Here is a 19,434-nt window from a genome sequence, read left to right as displayed (position 1 = left end):
CAAAAGGCAAGGTGGTATTAGGAGGAGGGACAAATAATATATTATTAATATATTTAAAATATTATAATTAAATACAACAATTTAATATATTAATTATTTATAATATATTTAGAATTAATACATTTTTAAATATTTAACATTATATTTTAATATCCTCAAATTTAATTATATATTATTGAATATATTAAAGTATACTACATATATAATATTTAAAAGTACAAACATACTTTTTGGAGCCCAATCGCAGACACAATATATTGTGTTTACATGTGTATTTATATCCGTACAACTGTGAATAATAATAATAATAATAATAATAATAATTATATATATATATATATAATTATATATTTTTTTATATTTATATTTATAGTTAAATTTAAATAAAACCGCAACAGAATATATAGTATTATACTATTTAATATATGTATATAATTATATTTGAGTATATTCAACATTTAAATATATAATATTGAATAAATATTAAAGTATATTCCAAATATCTTTTTTTGGAGGCCCTTTCTCACCTCCTCTTTGGAGAGCAGGCAGCAGGAGAAGGGTACAGAACAGCGCTCTCTGCTCGGGTTGTCTTTTGAACAATTGAAGTATATGTTCTGAGACCAATCCATGTAAGAGATCCCCCCGCAGCAGTTAAACTGATCATAACACAAAACAGAAACATCATTACCAGCCATTACAAAATATTATTATCCATTATATACATATATACATTACCCTGACCTGTTTTTGTCCATAGTCGATGAGGTTCTGTAGGTCTATATCATCCCTGTAATGCTTGATGGCATTGTCAACCATTTCTGTAACTTTGCCCCGTGCCTGTAATGGATAACTTAAATTGAAAACATTGTTGTTTTTTTTGTCAGATTTATTAAAATTTTCATTTAAAGAGCTGATTCTTTTGGTCAATTGTCGTTGTTAGCTAAAGGTATAGTTCACCCAAAAATGAACATTTTGTCATCATTTACTCACCCTCATGTTGTCCCTGTATGAATCTGATGAACACGAAAGAAGATATTTGTAAGAATGTTGGTAATCAAACAGTTGACGGCACCCATCGGCATCCATAGTATTTCCTACTATGGAAGTCAATGGGTGCCAACAACTTTCTGGTTACCAACATTCTTCAAAATAAGTTATTTTGTGTAGAGGGTGAGTAAATCCTTTTTGGGTGAACTATCCCTTAATTACACTGGTAGGTGGCAGACACTAGAGGGCGCATCGTGTCAACTAAAAACCCAAGTTCGCTTTAGCTCTAAAAAATGGATTTACTCAAGCTTGCTTTGCTGTAGCATTGGCATTGGCCTACTAATCTGATTCATGATGCTTTTTTACCTTGTCTGAGAAGACAAAACCCAGAACACCAGCCACTAGCTGCAGCAGAAAGATGATAGTCAAGATGATGCAGAACTGCAGGGGAATCAGAGTTTGCTATTAGCGTTTGCTTTATATTTGACATTTTCTATGTAAAATGTATGTTGTTTGATGCTGTATGTAGTTTTATCTCCACTAATGAGCAACTTTGTCCTGATTAAAAATGTACCAAGACTATTATGAAAACACTGATACACATATAATGTAGCCAAATTCTGATGTACCATTCTCAAAATCATCTAAAAATGCCCAAGAAACTGTCCTGTCCTGATGTGACACTTTTGATCAGGCAGCTGGCGTTATTACTGACCGTCTGCAGTAAGCATATGTTCTCCCTCAGAGAACCCACACAGCCACAGAACGTGATGAAGAACATGAGAACGCCCACTATCATCAGTAACAGAGCAGGATCCACTGTCAGACAGGCCAGCACTGTCTCTGCTGAGCAAAACAGAGCAGGCCAGATAGATATATAGAAACAGTTTTTGTGGCATACTTACACTAAGGAGAGATAAATGTTCTCTATAATATTGTATGTATTTCAAAAATTTGAAATAATTTAAGTAATTTGAAGTTTATTATGCTCACTAAGGCTGCATTTATTTGACAAAAGTACAGCTAAAGCAGTGTTATTGTGAAATATTATAATAATAATTAAAAAAAACTGTTTACTGTTTAACATGTAAGTGCCATTACTTTGGTCTTTAATGTTATATGATCATTCAAAAATCATTCTAAAATGCTGATTTGGTGCTCAGTTATTATAAATTATTTTAGTGCTCAATGTTTTATAATGGGTCTCATTATTAATGTTGAAAACATGAATATGTTTGTGGAAACCAAGATTATTATTTGTTTCAGAATTTTATTTGAAATAAATATTTTGAAAAAGTCTTTAATGTCATTTTTGAATAATTTAATGTGTCAAGCAGCACAACTGTTTTTAACATTGATAATAATAATGTTTCTTCAGCAGAAAATCAGCAATTTAGAACGATTTCTGAAGGATCATGTGACACTGAAGACTGAAAATTCAGCTTTGTCTTCACAGGAATAAGTAACATTTTTAAATATATTAAAACAGACAACAGTTATTTAAAATTGTTATAATATTTCACAATATGGTTTTTACTTTATTTTTCATTAAATAAATGCAGCCTTGGTGAGCATGAGAGACTTTTCTTTCAATTATTCCAAACTTGGACTGGTAGTGTATCTAATTTTATTTATAAAAGTTTCACTTTATCTCAGTAACTCATATATTACTGGACACTTTCAATCATGGAATCAATTATTAATGGCTGACTTTCTACAATGGCACTGGTTACTTAAAACTATTGCTTTTGCAATATCAGACTGCCTGAACATTTAACGTCAAGGGAATGTGTATGATGATATGGCTATGAAGGGCACTAAAATGAGGCTTCTACACCAAAAACTGCATATGTTAGCAGCATCACCATATAAAATAGCTGAAATGCCTAGGAAGAAACCTACATAAATAGATATCCGAGGATGTAAACACGGTAAAACAAGTAAACACACTTACCGTGTTTAACTATCCTGGAATAAACTCCGATAGATATCAGGACCAGTGCAATTATCTATAACAGAAAGATAAGGAGTGAGTCTGTATGTTAAAACAGATGTTGTACAGAAACAGAATGGCATTCCTCTCCAGGGTGTGGCAGGATAACATCATTATTCATCACTTTTCCTAAATATAAAAGGATTTAAGTGTGTAAAAGTAAAGTAAAGACAAAAAAAATTAAAAAAATTCAGAGGGGAAAATGTTACCGGTTTTCACATTCTTTAATTATATATAGCATCACCATGTGTGAAAGTTCTGAGAAGAAAAGAGCAGAGGAAATTCTATATTAAGAAGTGAAGTCACTTTCAAGGTTCATTCACTCTTCGTTTCTCACACAGCTAAAGGTCCCAGTTTGTCTGACACAATGTAGCCCCCTTTCTCTGACACAGCTATCCGGTTACTACGAAACTGAGAAAGCTGTGTAGACTGAGATCACTTCAAAGCCAGAAAAAATCCTAGTCGTTGCTTGGAGGAGCTTTTTAATGCATTTGAAAAGTACTTCAACTCAAATTATTTAGGTTTATACATTATACAAATAATAATTGTATTGAAGCTCATACTGTATTATACAATTTTTATTGAAAATTAACATTTAAAATGCATTTGCATCTTCATTTTTGTTTTTGTCATTCCAAGAATCCAAGCAGTAATTATTTAAAATATATGTTCATTTTGTTCATTTTTTGGTCATACGCCCTACAAGGAAGGAAACAAGCTCTCAGGGACATTGGGAGATGATTTAAGATGCTAGCTTGAACATTTGCACATTTCCTGTAACACCCACAAACTGTAATAGGCTTCTCACAAAGGTGAAAGCTTTAGCTTTGAATCAGTCCAGATTTGGGTTTGGTGCTTTTCTACAATGCATTGAGACCCCGTAGAAACTGCTCAGTAGCATTATACTGCATTATGTAAAAAAGTGAGTTGTTCTTGAGGCTTTCAGCATGAAATCTCCTTAGGTATTTCCATGTGCATATTTGCACCAGCAAGCATGCAGTACACTCTTATGGCTAAATTCAACTGACTTCTACCGATTGCGCCCACTTACATTGCTAGAATGTTCTTGATGCCCTTCTACAAACAACTTAAGTGATTATCCAAGACTGTTTTAAATATTTTGGGTGTCTGATTCTCCCTCTGAAGAGGCGATATTCATTTAGGTCTATTATTAACTAAATGCTACAGGGCAACAAATAAAAGAAGCATGGGGCCCCCACTCGTCCAAACACCCTGCATGGCTCTATCAGCATATGAATCAATGAGACCCGCTGCTTAGCAACAGCCTCAAGTTCAGAAAAGTTTGGGAAAGTAAACTGGCAGTATCAAGAACGTCACAAAAGAGGGTTTTGTTGATGAGGTCTAATATGAACTCATTATTATTCCAGCAAGATCTTATCACGCAGCAGGGGCAAAATGCAGACAGATCCATGAGTGTAACTCAGTACATCAAGTCAAGATCCAACAGGTTAGGCTGCTGTACAATACGTCATGAACTGTATTTTTCGAGGTATTCAGAGATAGCCTGCGGTGCTGTAATACACATTGGTGTTGAGACATGCCCATGGGTGATGTTTTCAGGGTTTGTTCATAAATACCATGAATGCAGGTCTGCCTTTATGAATATACATAAGTCAAGTTGCTTTTAAAACACTGACTTGATCATCATTCAGTCTGTAAGTGAACTAAGTACATCTGTTTGTATATGAAAGCTTGCTTGGTGTTTGAGCATGTAAAAGGGGAGTTTCAAAAGTCATTTGGTAAAGCATTAATCATTAAACCTCATCATGTGAGAAGTTAAAAAAGCAGCTCTATTATGCAGTATTTAGTCTCTGTTCGTATCTAATAAAAAACCTATAGTTTAAAAAAAGGCAGGCTATTTTTGTGTATATATATATATATATATATATATATATATATATATATATATATATATATATATATATTGTATGTGAATATAATATAATATAAATCATATATAATTAAATTAAATGATATAAAATATATCATATAAATCACAACAATATCATATCATGTATGTAAATGTGAGCAGCACTTACCCAAAATAGCATGTTAAAGAGGAAAAGTAAATATTTCACCACTGGACTGACGAAAGTGAACTCCTCGTCTTTTTTGGCTGATGGCATGATTGAAGGTTTTGATGTCTCTCACCTACAAACCTTCAGCGTTCATGTAACTTTATCTATCTAGATTTTCATCTTGCTGAATCAAATCATCGACTCGACTTTTTCTAAAACGACTCGTCAAGTCTCTCGATGTTTATTAAACTCGCTCGAGCGACTAAAATCACAACAACGCATCGCATTGAATCCGGGCTTGTTGTCTCAAAAAGGATTTCCTGATTTCGCTTTGACAAAGCCGGTCGTATGTGGGGTATAGAAGCACCAGTGGGCGTTTCCTATTTACTTTTCCAAAAAACCATTATGTGTGAGTGTGTTTGAATCTTTTTCAAGTTGAGACAAATCCTTTATTCTATCAGCATTATATGCCCACTCTATAAGCATAAGGCACTTTTTATTCTCCTGTTGGATTTAGATGGAGATGATGAACCCTCCTGGAGACACCATGAAAGGCCCTCACAGGTTCAACCCACCTGGTGAAAACCCCTTTTTTGGAACCTTTATTTTAAAGAGTGACATCTCACACTTCTTCCAATGTAAATGCATGCACAAATAATGCCTTTTAGTAGTTGAAACGAGATAGAACAGAGTTCATTGTCATGGCGTTGTCTACATTGTAATCAGTTTTGCAATGCCATATTTATGTGCAATAAAGGCTTGTACAGCTAACAATTAAAAAGCATTTCAAAACTCCAGGACGTGCAGTCTGGGAGTGTACTGTCATTTGACACTGAAGAGCTTCAGTGCATCATTGTTTTATGCGTGTTTTCTTGTTTTAATGTACTAGACTAATGTCTATAGCATGCTGATATTGGGCTTTTAAACCTTGACATTTTCTCTACAGGTAAGAGACAGCCATATTATATGCTTTTAATAGGCTACTACTTTTAAAAGTGTAACATTATATTGAATGTATGAAGCTCTAAGCTGAAGGTAATTAAGGTGAATAACCTAGAGTTTAAGTAGGACATCACTGACAACAGTAATGGGAAATACTATGATAATTTAAACTAAATCATGTTAAAGTTATACAACTGTGATATGTGATGGTTACTTTATGATTTTGATGTATTTTGATTCATGATACAATGGGAATCAGATTCTCCCTAAACTGTATTAAGTTGCCTACAGTCTATGTAATAGCCATTTATAATAATATAGTGTGAGGGGCAAGTAATGGACATTTTAAGAGTTCATTTTAAAACACCAATGAGAAAAATCCAATATATATATATTGTCTCATTGTCTTTTGACTTAGGCAAAATAAAACTGCCTAAGTCACACTCTTGACATAGGCCATTATACTACAGGGGTAGAATTGCATGATCTGTTCAACTGAGGATGTGGGCGATTTTACCAGAGGTGGCCATGCAGCATCATGAGGAGATGACTTATGCAAATATATATATATATATATATATATATATATATATTTGTCAAAAAATGACTTAGGCAATTATTTTAGGAAGATGGCATTAACTTGTTGTTGCATAGTTGTTACACAAGAGGGCGCGCTTACATTGCAGTTGCGTCCATAGGGAAAATATGTTTTTATTATTTATATTTATTATAAAATACGCAGGTTTTTTTAATCATAATTACTTATAAAAACATCTAGAATTAGTTTTTTTTAACAATCTCTCTATAATCTGCCGGATATCAGGTGTACAGAATGTATCTCCTATATCTGATACGGTTCTTGCGTGAAGAGAACTACATGTCCCATGTGGCGTTTCCGGGTGCGTAGTGACGCATGAGGTGACGTCGCGCTTCTCTTATCAGTGCAGCAGATGACGCATCTGTCGTCGGTAGTTAAAGGGCTTTCACATGTTATACAGTAACAGGACTGTCTCTTCTCAGCCCAGTTCTCCGACCTTGGGTCATTTTCAGGACGGAGGCGGAGATAGGTAAGATGCTTAGACTTTTTTTCTCATCCTTAAAACTACAGTAATTTAGCAAAGCTCTTTGCTACACTATATCGTACCGGCTTAACAGGTTTGTGGAGTCGTATGGTCGAACTGAACAAGGACGTTCTTCGAAAATGTATATTTTTGGGTGCCTTTTGATTTTAAAAGTGTGAGAGCTCAGAGTATGGCGGAAACACACGTACTGTCGAAACTTACTGTATGTTATTACATCATGACTTCATGACCATATGTAAACAATGACTTTCAACGATGGTTGGCTGAAAGCAGCATTTACTGTGTGTACAAATAACGAACTATTTTTAAATGCCTTTTCGTCTTTTGATCGGTCTCTAGACTTATAAATCCTACTTATGCTGGGTGTGCAAGAAAATATGCACATCTGCTATATTTGAAAGACAAAAAGAGTTAAACATATGTTACGTTATTATTAAATTATTATAGTAGTATTAATTATTATTTTAGCTCATGATACTTTACTAAACGCATTCAAAGTTGTGTCCCCGACCCCCCCAAGGATCAACCCTATGAACATGATTTTAAAATGGTGTAAATTTTATACAAAAAAATATTTAGAAAAATGGAATAGTGATATCACTATCCATTCAGGAAGTGACCATTTAATGGACAAATTAATGTCTACTGACAAACCAAACAAAATACAAGTTAAATTGATAAAAAGCACTTTATCGTTTCATCTTATATTTTGTTTGCCAATTGGAAACCATGTTAAAATGTCCAGTCACTATGTGTATATATATATATCAGAATTTGCTTTCCAATAAACACACTGTAGAGTGGCTGTAGAGTCTATGGTAAATGAACTGTAAAACTGTCAACACTTTTACTGTCACCCCGTTACTGTTTTTCATTTATATTTAAAAAGCATAGCTATAGCTCAGTATTTATAATGTTTACATTAAGTTGAGATGACACATAAAGTAATTTATTAGCACTTAAACCGATTCTTTGCAATAGAATGAATGTTTTCAAATCTTAAAAAATTGCCTTTTCAAAATGGATAAGGCAACAGTTTTCATGGAGTGACCCTTGAATGTCATGAGTTCATCATGTGTAGTGTGCAGGGTTTGTAATGTTTATACCACTGCTTTGCCAACTTTGGCCTACTACACCAGCAACATCAGTCAAATCCAGTGCTTTTTACTATGGCCTTGTGATTTGCAGTGGACTGTACTAAAAATGGACTGGATCCATGGAGGGGTTGTTATTGCTTAAGCTGTACACCGTGTCCTCAGGGCAGGTTGTGTGTTTTAGACACACTGGTGTATGGACCATGAAACCATATTACATTTCATATTTCTTAAGGACACACATTTTTTCTGATTTCAGATTTGATTATTATTAATAGCTAAAACATTTCAAAAACCACCTGCAGACTTTTTCCAATCATGAATTTTGTCATTGAGGATTTCTATAAAATATTGTGCAAAATTCTCGTCTCGTTCTCGTGAACCTAATCTCGTGTCTCGTCTCGTGAGATACGTGTCCCGTCACACCCCTAATAGTTTAATATGCAAAACTAATTTTCAGAATTGTACTTTTTCCTGTAGGTTGCATGGTAGATCATCACTGTCATCTCTAACAGGCTGTGCAGACTAAAACTGGCTTTCATTCAAGATTATTTTGAGGGCTTGTAATTATACACCAGCACTGTTTGACCCCTGCAAGTCTCCAAATAAAACCAGGTGGGTTGCCAGTGTGACATATAATTAGTTTGTTACCTAATAGCTGATCAACAGAACATGCTTGAATAAAACCAGCATTGTGTGTGATAGTTTAAAGCTGATTCTTAAAACTTTTCTTTCTTCACAGAGTGCCATCTTTCCACTGTTCATTGAAAACAGGAAGAGGAAGTAAAGCAAGAGCACGTTTCATTCTCAAGGTCGTCATAGCCTGACATGCCTGTGTTTCCACTGCTGCTATGGAGAACGTAACTGCTAGCGAGGGACCATCCGGTACATTGATGTACCGAGTGGAACGACCCGTGTTCAATGAAGGCTATGTTGACTCAGAGCTTCTGCACAGGAAGAAGAGGACACCAAAGTCCTGTAGACGGACAATAACTGAGCATCTCCGGTAAGGCTTTTTCAACAGATTCTGCTTTCATGGTTACTGATGAAAAGTCTGTGTTTTGTAATATACAGTGGAGTCCAAAAGTCTGAGACTGCATTGAGAAATTTTCTGCAGTATTTCTAGGTCATAAAAGCAAATTTGTGATATTGATCATGTGACTCTTTGTATCATTATTAGAAGCACAAGATGATCATTCTCAAATCATGCCAGAGGACATGATCATTAGGTTTTACACTAACTTGTGGAGTTCATGCACAAAAGAGAGACCAAACCAAATACTAAGACATTCTGACATTCAATATTTCACTCAAATTTTTGATTAAATAATTAATAATGAAAAGTGTATTAAATTATAAAAGCACTAGTGGTATCAGACTTTTGGACTCAACTGTATATATAAACTCTGTTTCCAATCATCATCTTATTGTGATTATTCTCCACTGTATTTTATAATATAATAATAATAGTAATGGTATCAGGTTCACGTCTTATCTCAACTTCAGAAAATCAGCTTGGACTGATAAAACAACAGTCATAATATATTCATTATTTGATCATATCCTCCATATAAGATTGCGGTACTACTACTAGTATTACATAACAATAGTGACACATTACATTTGTTAATCCTGCCCGTCCCAGTCTGAGTTGGATGAATTGATGACTCTGTTTCAATGGACAAGGACAGACTATAATTTAAGTTGTGATTCACTGATAATCTTGTTGACGTATAATCAAATACGTTGCATCAAAACGTGTCACATCTGATTTGATATCAAGGATGCAAAATGTATTTTAACCTTTTGCAGTGTTTGAATATGCACATATTCAAATCACACAAATGAAAATTTGAAACTATGAAGAAGATGATGTATTTGCACTAACAGCCATCTCTCCCTTATTTTTCAGCTGCTCGTCTGAGAAAGCCAAATCGATTGTACTTAGTTTTTTTCCCATTTTAACATGGCTGCCATCATATCCACTAAAGGAATTCCTGTTTGGGGACATCGTTTCTGGCATCAGCACAGGTGTAATGCAGCTACCTCAAGGTCAGATGTTATTGAAAACTGTTCTATATTAAATATGAATAATTACACAAGTCGGTTTATATAGTATGTTATTAATGTATCTAATTTACTCTTATGCCATTGAGTTACTGATCACTGGGCAAGTTCATTTGATCATTTGCTTCTCTTTCTCACATTCAACAGGTCTTGCTTATGCGATGTTGGCAGCTGTTCCTCCAGTGTTTGGGTTATATTCGTCATTTTATCCCGTCCTGTTATACACATTCTTTGGTACCTCCAGACATATATCAATAGGTGAGACTCTAAGGCATGCATCCCAAGGTTTTAATAACATGCTTGTGACTTTAAAAATAGTCTCAGACTCAGTTGGACCACCCACAGTCGATTCATTGACCGTCAAATTGAAAGTGTTTCCTTGGTCTGGAAAGTTGTATTCCTTTACGTGGTGAATTTACGCAACATGACTTCATAGAGATTGTTGTGCAATGTTTTATCACTCTTGTCTATTATTGTAGTGTCATTTATTTTAGATAAACCTACCCCATGCAGCACATTAAATCAATACAAACTGCAGGTAGTCTTAGAACAAGCTGCAACGTGGGCCTGTTTTTTTTTTTTTTTTTTTTTTTTTAAAAGACTTGAAAAGTGACATTCCTCTGTACAGTTTTGCTAAGTCAGTGTGATTAAGCAAAGCATTACTGTCAGACTAAACAAGTGTAGTTCAGTTGGATAAGATTTAAAATCCTAAGTCTGTTTATCTCAGCATTGGGATAAACAGACTCTGAGTTCAGTGTCCCGACTTTCATAAGAAGGAAAAGAAAGTGTTATTTCTAAGAGCCTTATTTGTGGTGGTCCAGACGTCATTGCACTGTTTTATGGGTGGGTAGACGCCCTGCAGTTTTTGTTTTTGTCCTGTTTAATGTGGGGATCTTCAAACTCACAGAAATCCCTGTAGGATATTAGATACACCACTGAGAAGATAGATCAAAGGTTCAGAAGGTTACCCAAACCAGAGCTGTTGCTTCACTATCTTGCTTTCTCAGCCCCATGGCGTGAATTGAGAGCGAGAGAATGGGCAACAGTCCAAATGTTTGGCAAGGTCCTGCTGCACAGAGGCATGCTGTCTCCTGTTTAAACAACACTCACACTCTGTCCCTCTACAGTGTAAAACAGACCAAGTTGCAGAGGGCTTTATCTAGATGCAGAGCCATGGCATAGCTCACTTACGTAAATGCACTCAGAAATATTTGCTCGCATGACAGTGGGGCTCCTGCTCCGTGACGACACTCAGCCATCTTACATTGTGTACCGTAGAGCAGTTACACCACCTGTTATTCAGGTCACAATGACTCTGTAAGGCTTAAGACACACCTTAAATAGTATAATTATAATTAAATATAGTCCAATCACACTTTTTAAGCAAAGCATTTAACAAAAAAAGTGGTTTGAAATAATCAAACAATAGTTACAAATATAGGAAACTTCTGCTAAATAATTACAAAAATATGCCATCCATGCATAAGTTTTCTTTAAAACACAGTTTTATTGATGTTTTTCTTCAGGCACTTTTGCAGTAATCAGTCTTATGATTGGCGGGGTGGCTGTAAGGGAGGTCCCAGACTCCATGTTTGCAGTGAATGGGACCAACGCATCACAAGTTGTGGATTTTGACGCCCGTGATGCCAGAAGAGTGGAAGTGGTTGTAGCTCTGACAACCCTAGTAGGAATCATTCAGGTAGGCCACTTTCTGATCTTACCCACAGTTTTGAACATCACAAAGAGTGTAGAATCTAGTCATCTTCTTTTCTTGTTTTTATTAAGGGTGAAGTGTATAATTTCTGATATCAAAGAATGAATTATTTAATTATATCTGTCTTGAAATGCTAAATTCATCTTTATTTGTCATTTGATTGCCCCATTAGAACTGAAGTAGATCAAAACTAGTGCGTACTCAGTATCTGTGCTAGGAATGCAAGTAAATTCCTGCAACACAGTCGTATGTTGCCATTACAAAGCAGAATGATAACAGCATGTTTGTGATATCACCCCCGTATTTTGTAGATAAACCATCTGAAAAACATTCTAGTGGAATTCTCAGTCACTCTGCTCACATTATCAGCAAAAATGGCCAGCTTTATAAGGAAATACTTTGTGTAAGAGAAAGAAGTGCAATGTTACCATAAACCTATTAAAACAAGTTTATGGTATACATCACAGGCATATCTGCAGGCCTACGCAGTGTTTATAATAGACACCTTTCATGGAATACTGTAAACCTGCTCAAATTGATGACTTCAGGTTATTACCCTTAAGTTACTGTAACCCGTGATACTCTCAGATCGATGTTTGGGAACATAATTGTGTTCTTATGATCTGTAGTTTGTTCTGGGTCTGCTGAGATTCGGCTTCCTGGCTATTTACCTGACTGAACCGCTGGTGCGAGGTTTCACTACGGCTGCCGCTGTGCATGTCTCTGTGTCGCAGCTCAAGTACCTGCTGGGAGTGCACACTGCGCGCTTTAATGGGCCTCTCTCTGTAGTGTATGTGAGTAACCTTTCACCCTGGGGAAACTACAGGGTGTTTGTTTTTGATATGTGACACTGATGCACCGTTTCACATTACTTCATAAACACTTATTCTCATTGCTTAAGGTGTTTGCTTAAGGTATTTTGTGAATCGTGAATGAATAAAGATAGTTGTTAACTAAAACTGAAACTTAAAAATAATTTTTGTTAATTGGGAAAAATAGCTGAAATAAGATGTAAATAATAGATCTTAGAACTTTGAAGACTGTGTACTGATCTGTGATTGTTCTTTAGGAGTTGTGGCATTCATTTTGTTTTTCCCCCAGAGCATTGAAGCTGTCTTCAGGAACATTGCAAGCACTAATGTTGTCACGCTCATCATTGGACTGGTGTGCACTGTGTTCCTGTATATCATCAAAGATCTCAATGAACGCTTCAAGAAGAAGCTACCCATCCCCATCCCTGGAGAAATCATAGTGGTAAAACTTTAAAGGCCCTTTCCATGAAACTCTGTACTCACACATGCACTCACAATCCCTTTGTGTAAATCCATGATGTTCTTGTTCTTTAAAGGTAATCGTGTCCACTGGAATCTCGTACGGGATGCTTATGTCTGAAAACTATGGCGTAGATGTTGTGGGTAAAATTCCCACTGGGTAAGATCACGCAACTTACTTAAAGTTTCTGAACTGAAACTGTTTACATTTTTACAAATGTTTACATTTTAATATTTCTTTCTTAATGTTTTGTTTAAGGTTGCTGCCACCCAAGATTCCAGACTTCTCAGTCTTTTCTAACCTCCTCGCAGACGCCGTTACTATATCTGTTGTTGGCTTCTCGATTGCAATATCACTAGCCAAAATCTTTGCTCTCAAGCATGGCTACAGTGTGGATGGAAATCAGGTAGAGAATAAAATGAAATGTCTGTAAATATCATAGTTGTGCCTTGTACATTTGCCCTAAAACATTCAAGTACAATGCCACACTTGTGATATAAATTGTGTTATATAACATAATGTCAAACCAAGTGGAATTTACTTTAAAGGAGCATACTTTTCAAGCATCTTTGTTAGTTTTGAAGTGATAAAACAATAGATATACTGCTACACTGTCTCTAATTCAATGTCTAGTTTTCTCAACTCAGTGAAGACAGTAATTCAATTTCCTGAAGTTCCCTTTATATAGAAAATCAGGGCTTTGTTTGGAATAGCATGCAAACATACTACTTTTACTATATCTGCAGTATATTTATGTGTATGCTGCTGTTCAAAAGTGTTTTTTTATTACGTATTACGCTCTTTTGCTGTTTAGACCATATTTATTTGATCATAAAAACTGTAAGATTGTGAAATATAATTACATTTTAAAATACCTGTTTTCTGTTTTAAAATGCAATATATTCCTGTGATTGCAAAGCCGAATTTTCAGCAGTCATTACTCCAGTCTTCAGTGTCACATGAGTTATACAGTAGTTTTAATATTTTTATGATCTTGAGGTAAAACCAGATGATCTTATGCAGTCATTTTGTGTTTAATGTGACTAGGAGCTCATGGCGCTGGGACTTTGTAACTTTATGAGTTCATTCTTCCACACGTTTGTCGTTACCGCCTCAATGTCTCGCAGCCTGGTACAGGAGAGCACAGGAGGACACACTGAAGTAAGTGAGACATTCTTGTGTAAGATGCCATATCGATAATTGTATGTACTTATTGGCTATTGCAAAAGTACATTTCCTGAAATGGAGTGTCCTTCTGATAATGACCTCATCACAGTGGCTATTTCACTACTGTAAAACCTATAGATAAGACCGATAAGACAGTCGTGCCTCATAAAAGACTCAATTGAATTATGTTAATGTGTGTGTGTCTGCAGATTGCAGGACTGTTGGCGTCCCTACTCGTGCTACTGGTAGTGGTGGCCATTGGATTTGTCTTTCAGCCATTACCTACAGTATGTGAAGAGCTTTCTGATATGCTTGCCATGGAGATCATTGATTTTGTGCAATCAAAAGAAAACCACCTAAAATGTTTGTCTTAGTGCAAAAGAAGTCAGAGATCAGATGGTGTTTATTTATTGTCCTCTTTGCACTCTCTTTAGACTGTGTTGGCTGCTATCATCATGGTCAATCTTCTGGGGATGTTTAAGCAAATGAAAGACATTCCTGTTTTATGGAGAACCAGCAAGATCGAACTGGTGAGCTTCAGAGGCACTTCTCATTTGGTTGTTCATCATACTGTTCCAACTGATTTCCATCTATTAAAATTAACCTTTTCTTTGAATGGCTCTTTCCACTTAATATACTTCATGTGTGTTTGTTTTTTTGGACTTGATGAAATCTAGTTTGGTTGTTGTTAATGTCTGACTTCTTTGTTTTCTTCAGGCAATTTGGCTGGTGTCCTTTTTTGCATCGGTTCTCCTAGGTCTGGATTATGGTCTGGTGGTTTCCATGGGCTTTGCCATACTCACAGTTATTTACAGAACACAGTGGTAAAACACAACGTCTTACTGATCTGATGCAAAATAATTCATTATCAAGATTTATAAACAAAACTCAGGGTTTTCATGCTCAAGTTCTTTACAGCTAAAAATAATGCATCCATATTTTTTTTTATTATTTTATTGAAATCCTGTAATATTGAGTACAAAGTAGATCTGAGCTTTTTTTATTATAAATTATTTATAGTAAATAATTTGTAAAATATTTATACATATTGTAATTCATTTAATATATTTAATTTACAAATGTCTAATTCAGATCTTTTTCTTTTGTTTTAAGCCCTAAGAATACTCTTCTTGGACAAATCCCAGATACTGGATTGTACTTTGATGTGGATGAGTATGAAGAGGTAAGACATTAAACCATCGTAACGTTCTAGTTCCTGGGTCATCTTTACATGAGACTGAACCCATAACCATCTCATGAGTAACATTAGCTTGCTTCACTTCAAAACTGTCATTCTCAGCTTTTCTTAGTCACAGTCACCCAATTAGTCCTGATTTAATCCATCATCCTTTTTCCACCCACCATCTTTGTCGTCTTATCTGCTGTTTGTTCTCTTGATCAAGGCTGAGGAATGCTCAGGGATTAAGATTTTTCAGTCCAATACCTCCATCTACTTTGCAAACAGTGACCTGTATGTGAGCGCCCTCAAGGCGAAGGTGAGTCTAAATGCTTGATGTTATATGATTATCTAGTGTTTTAGACCGAATTCTTTTGTGTGTGCACGTGTTTTACTGTTTTGTCCTTGAGTACATGTTATTGTGTGGAGAAAAGCTCCCATGAACAGCAGGTGTTTGGCCTCACAAAGTTCAGTGTATTTTGCAGATATTATAGTTGTGTTATTCTGTACATTTTGCTTTGTTTGACTACAGACCGGAATTGACCCGGCACAACTGCTCACTTCCAGGAAATCACAGCTACAATATGCGAAAAGAGACAACGGAGAGAGTAAGACCGTAAACCACGGCTCTTCACTGAAGAAACATGCAGTTGTCTTATTGGTATGTTTGTTTTTTTCATCTGTGACTTTTACGTCAATAAAGTCTTCTTATCCTTTACGTAGATATTTGAACCTCAGCGTGGGTTACATGTTGTGCCAGATTACTCACCTCTGAATTTTCCATTGTTAGGATTTTTTTATGCATAAACAAATGTATGTTTGCAAGAGAAATGTCATTTCAAATGACTAATTAAAGCATGCAATCTCGAAACTTCACCCCGGCTCCTAAAATACGGCGCACTAGCTTAAAGTTTCTTCCTTGTAATGTGGTGGTTTGGTGATGCAACATTTCTGACCTGAAATGTTCTGTGGTGTCCCAACAGGATGTGGAGCTTGGTGTCACTCATGAGGTGGTGAATGGGCTGCAAAAACAGATGCATGTGTTCAGCAATGGCCAGACGACTGAGAACCACATTGAGTCTGAATCTGAGGATGACTTCTTTCTGCAGCGTCTAACCCCCATTCACTCCATCATACTGGACTTTACTCCTGTTAACTTTATTGACTCTGTAGGAGCCAAAACCATTAAATCAGTAAGTTGATAGCTTATATTCTCAAAGACGACACTTACCTCTGTAAAGACAGAACAGTGAGATCTGGCTTAATACGTTAGACCACATGCTGACCAGCTTGCTATTTATTATTACATCACTTGATCATTACAATCAACTGAAAACAACTTGCACTGACTATTGTTTTGTCTTAAGATGCACATCAGTAATGTTTTTTTTCTAAGGCACGTTTATAAAAGCTACTTAAATATCCTAATTGAACTGAGGTCTAATCCTAGTGTAATCTAAGCCCTGACTGTGACTGTGACATGGCTTATTGAGAAAAGGTGTGCTATTACTTTCCCAGGTGATCCAATTTATGATATCACCCCGGGGATGATAAAATTAGCAAATACCATAGATCTAATGCGCTTAACAAACTGAACACCTTAGCAGCTGTTTCACAACACCTCTGCAACCACCCACAACACTGCAGAAATCTACTACAGAAATATTTAGTCATTTGTAGTTATACATTTTGCAATAGTTCTTCTTTGTTTTACAGGTGATCAAGGAGTATGCAACAGTTGATGTGAAAGTTGTACTTGCAGGATGTAGCAGTAAGTAATTAATTTGATTTTTTACATAGATAATTTCTATAATATAACAATGTTTTTTTTTGCATACCCTATGTAGCAATTAGTAATTACATTTATAAACATTTAAAAATGTATATAATATAATTGAAGTTCAACAAAGTTATGATGAACGTTAAATGTCTTTTATGTAGGTTAAAGGTCATCCTGATATATTTGTTGTATGTGGTAAACATCTCCACCTAGAGCTGGAACTAATTAACGGTCATATGGCCAAGCCAAACTGAAATGTAGGTTAAAATGAATGTAACGAATGATTCTTTCCTAAGATCCTTACAAGACATTTATATGTTTGTGTTGTGCAGGGATCCTTCTCTCTGATCTCAGGACACTACAATTCTTCTGTGAGCCTGTGACCTCTGACCTCATTTTCCCTACTATTCATGACGCAGTCTTGCACTGTAAACACAGGAAGGACCTCCCGATCTGTCCTGACATCCATTGAACACACAAACCAAACTGACATTTCAACTCTGTGTTGGAACGAGCACGAGTGTACTGTTACTTTAATGGGGTCACATTAGGATGGATGACACGATAACAAAAGAAGGCTGGGAAAGTTTTAGCAATGAACTGTCCAAAATGTTTTCAACGCTTTATTTAAAGGAACACTCTGACTTTTTGGAACTTTAGCTTATTCACAGTATCCCCCAGAGTTAGATAAGTCCATACATACCCTTTTCATTTCTGTGCGTTCTGTAAGTGTTATTTGACGCACCCACCGCTAGCCTAGCTTAGCACAAAGACTGGATGTAAATGGATAATGGTAGCATACTAATCCCAATAAGTAACAAAATAATGCAAACATTTCCTATTTACATGTTGTGATCTGTATAGTCACAGCATGTACAAATAACAAGGCTATATGAGACAGAGACCATTTTTAATCGTATAAATACTGGGAACTATATTCTCACTAGGCGTAGGAGCACAGCTACTTGGGCGGAGTGGCTACTTGGCTACTATACAGATCACAACATGTAAATAGGAAATGTTTGCATTATTTTGTCACTTATTGGGATTAGTATGCTACCATTATCCATTTACATCCAGTCTTTGTGCTAAGCTAGGCTAGCGGTGGGTGCGTCAAATAACACTTACAGAACGCACAGAAATGAAAAAGGTATGTATGGACTTATCTAACTCTGGGGGATACTGTGAATAAGCTAAAGTCCCAAAAAGTCGGAGTTTTCCTTTAATGTGAATATACCAGCAAATGTTGGGCTTAATATCATTGGTGCTCTTGGTTTATTGCACTAGCCTTGATCTTAAGCTCTACCACAACTTGTTACGAATGACTATGATAAAACACTCTGTACCTTCAGTTCTTTTAAGTGCAATTAGGGTAGATGGATTCTTGACCCGTGTTTATTTTTTGGCACTCGGCTATTGACATTCCAGTAAGCTTATTATTAGGATCGAAATTTTGTTTTACAGTTGTACGCCCTGTGCTTGCTGTTTGTCACTTAAAATTATTTTTATTTACTTTCTTTTCCTCATATGGCTGTAATATTCAGGAAAAAAAGGCTTAATGTTACATATTTAAAACCTGATCTCAATTCAATCAAGACACTTTTGTCTAAAGATTTATCCAGGTCGCTCCAGGGTTTCTAGGAACCTACTGCAATTTATTTTTGTGGCCACATAGAACATTATTAATATAAAGGGGTCTTAGTTAATGATTATTGAAACTAATTCCATGAAGTCTTGAAAATTAATTTCAGGTTTTCTTGTCTTTAGAACATTTACATGGAAAGCCCAAGGGCTGAGACTGTCTGACACAGATATTGCCCATGAAATGTTCACTCCGAGCACTTTTTGGTTCACAGCAAGTTTATAATATTCTAATATTATTCTGGACTAATATATAGATGTTTCATTACAGTAATGAAGACCAAATGTTCAACAATCAGTTGCAACTGCATATAATGTAGTGCATTGTCTTTTTATGCTTTTGTGGATTTAAGGTATTTTTGTATAATAAATGCAAATCATGACTCTAAATTAAAATGTTTTTTCCTCAAACATGCCCTCTAGTTTGTATAATTACTAATTTATTACAGACATAACTATCCCAAAGCAGCAGAAAAATT

General features: G+C 35.6%; 2 protein-coding genes across 7 annotated transcripts in view; one reads left to right on the top strand and one right to left on the bottom strand.

Annotated features, from left to right (window-relative positions):
• The window catches only part of tspan33a (tetraspanin 33a), a 6,635-nt gene extending 1,059 nt beyond the window's left edge, over positions 1–5,576 (bottom strand). Inside the window, exons 1-7 of one of the 3 annotated variants that reach the window (XM_081363810.1) lie at positions 5,041–5,371; positions 3,190–3,238; positions 2,942–2,996; positions 1,703–1,833; positions 1,354–1,428; positions 742–837; positions 528–656 (exon numbers count right to left, since the gene is read on the bottom strand). In XM_081363810.1, the coding sequence (XP_081219936.1) occupies positions 528–656; positions 742–837; positions 1,354–1,428; positions 1,703–1,786 (384 nt within the window). In that variant the 5' untranslated portion in view covers positions 1,787–1,833; positions 2,942–2,996; positions 3,190–3,238; positions 5,041–5,371. Of the gene's footprint in view, positions 1–527; positions 657–741; positions 838–1,353; positions 1,429–1,702; positions 1,834–2,941; positions 2,997–3,189; positions 3,239–5,040 lie in introns of all 3 variants that reach the window. The other 2 variants (XM_081363809.1, XM_081363808.1) reach the window with 2 other exon arrangements.
• A 1,325-nt stretch (positions 5,577–6,901) lies between these two features.
• slc26a5 (solute carrier family 26 member 5) lies at positions 6,902–19,370 on the top strand. Of its 4 annotated transcripts, none has more exons than XR_014030062.1 (21): positions 6,902–7,028; positions 8,618–8,752; positions 8,880–9,143; positions 10,050–10,189; positions 10,352–10,462; positions 11,731–11,903; positions 12,548–12,712; positions 13,020–13,172; positions 13,267–13,349; positions 13,449–13,596; positions 14,238–14,351; positions 14,567–14,644; positions 14,792–14,887; positions 15,075–15,181; positions 15,471–15,540; positions 15,761–15,853; positions 16,067–16,195; positions 16,518–16,727; positions 17,251–17,305; positions 17,647–17,925; positions 18,530–19,370. XR_014030062.1 is itself a non-coding variant. In XM_081363807.1 (20 exons), the coding sequence occupies exons 3-20, from the start codon at positions 8,989–8,991 to the stop codon at positions 17,784–17,786; spliced, it is 2,220 nt and encodes a 739-aa protein (XP_081219933.1). In that variant the 5' UTR covers positions 6,902–7,028; positions 8,618–8,752; positions 8,880–8,988; the 3' UTR covers positions 17,787–19,370. The 4 variants fall into 4 exon arrangements, 1 of the variants encoding a protein (XP_081219933.1); XR_014030063.1 differs by having other exon boundaries at positions 17,647–18,030; positions 18,417–19,370; XR_014030064.1 differs by having other exon boundaries at positions 17,647–18,039; positions 18,417–19,370.
• The last annotated feature ends 64 nt before the right edge of the window (positions 19,371–19,434 follow it).

This window comes from Scardinius erythrophthalmus (genome assembly GCF_964197995.2).
Source record: "Scardinius erythrophthalmus genome assembly, chromosome: 4".
Lineage (NCBI taxonomy): Eukaryota > Metazoa > Chordata > Actinopteri > Cypriniformes > Leuciscidae > Scardinius > Scardinius erythrophthalmus.
This window is presented reverse-complemented; position numbering and strand designations above follow the sequence as displayed.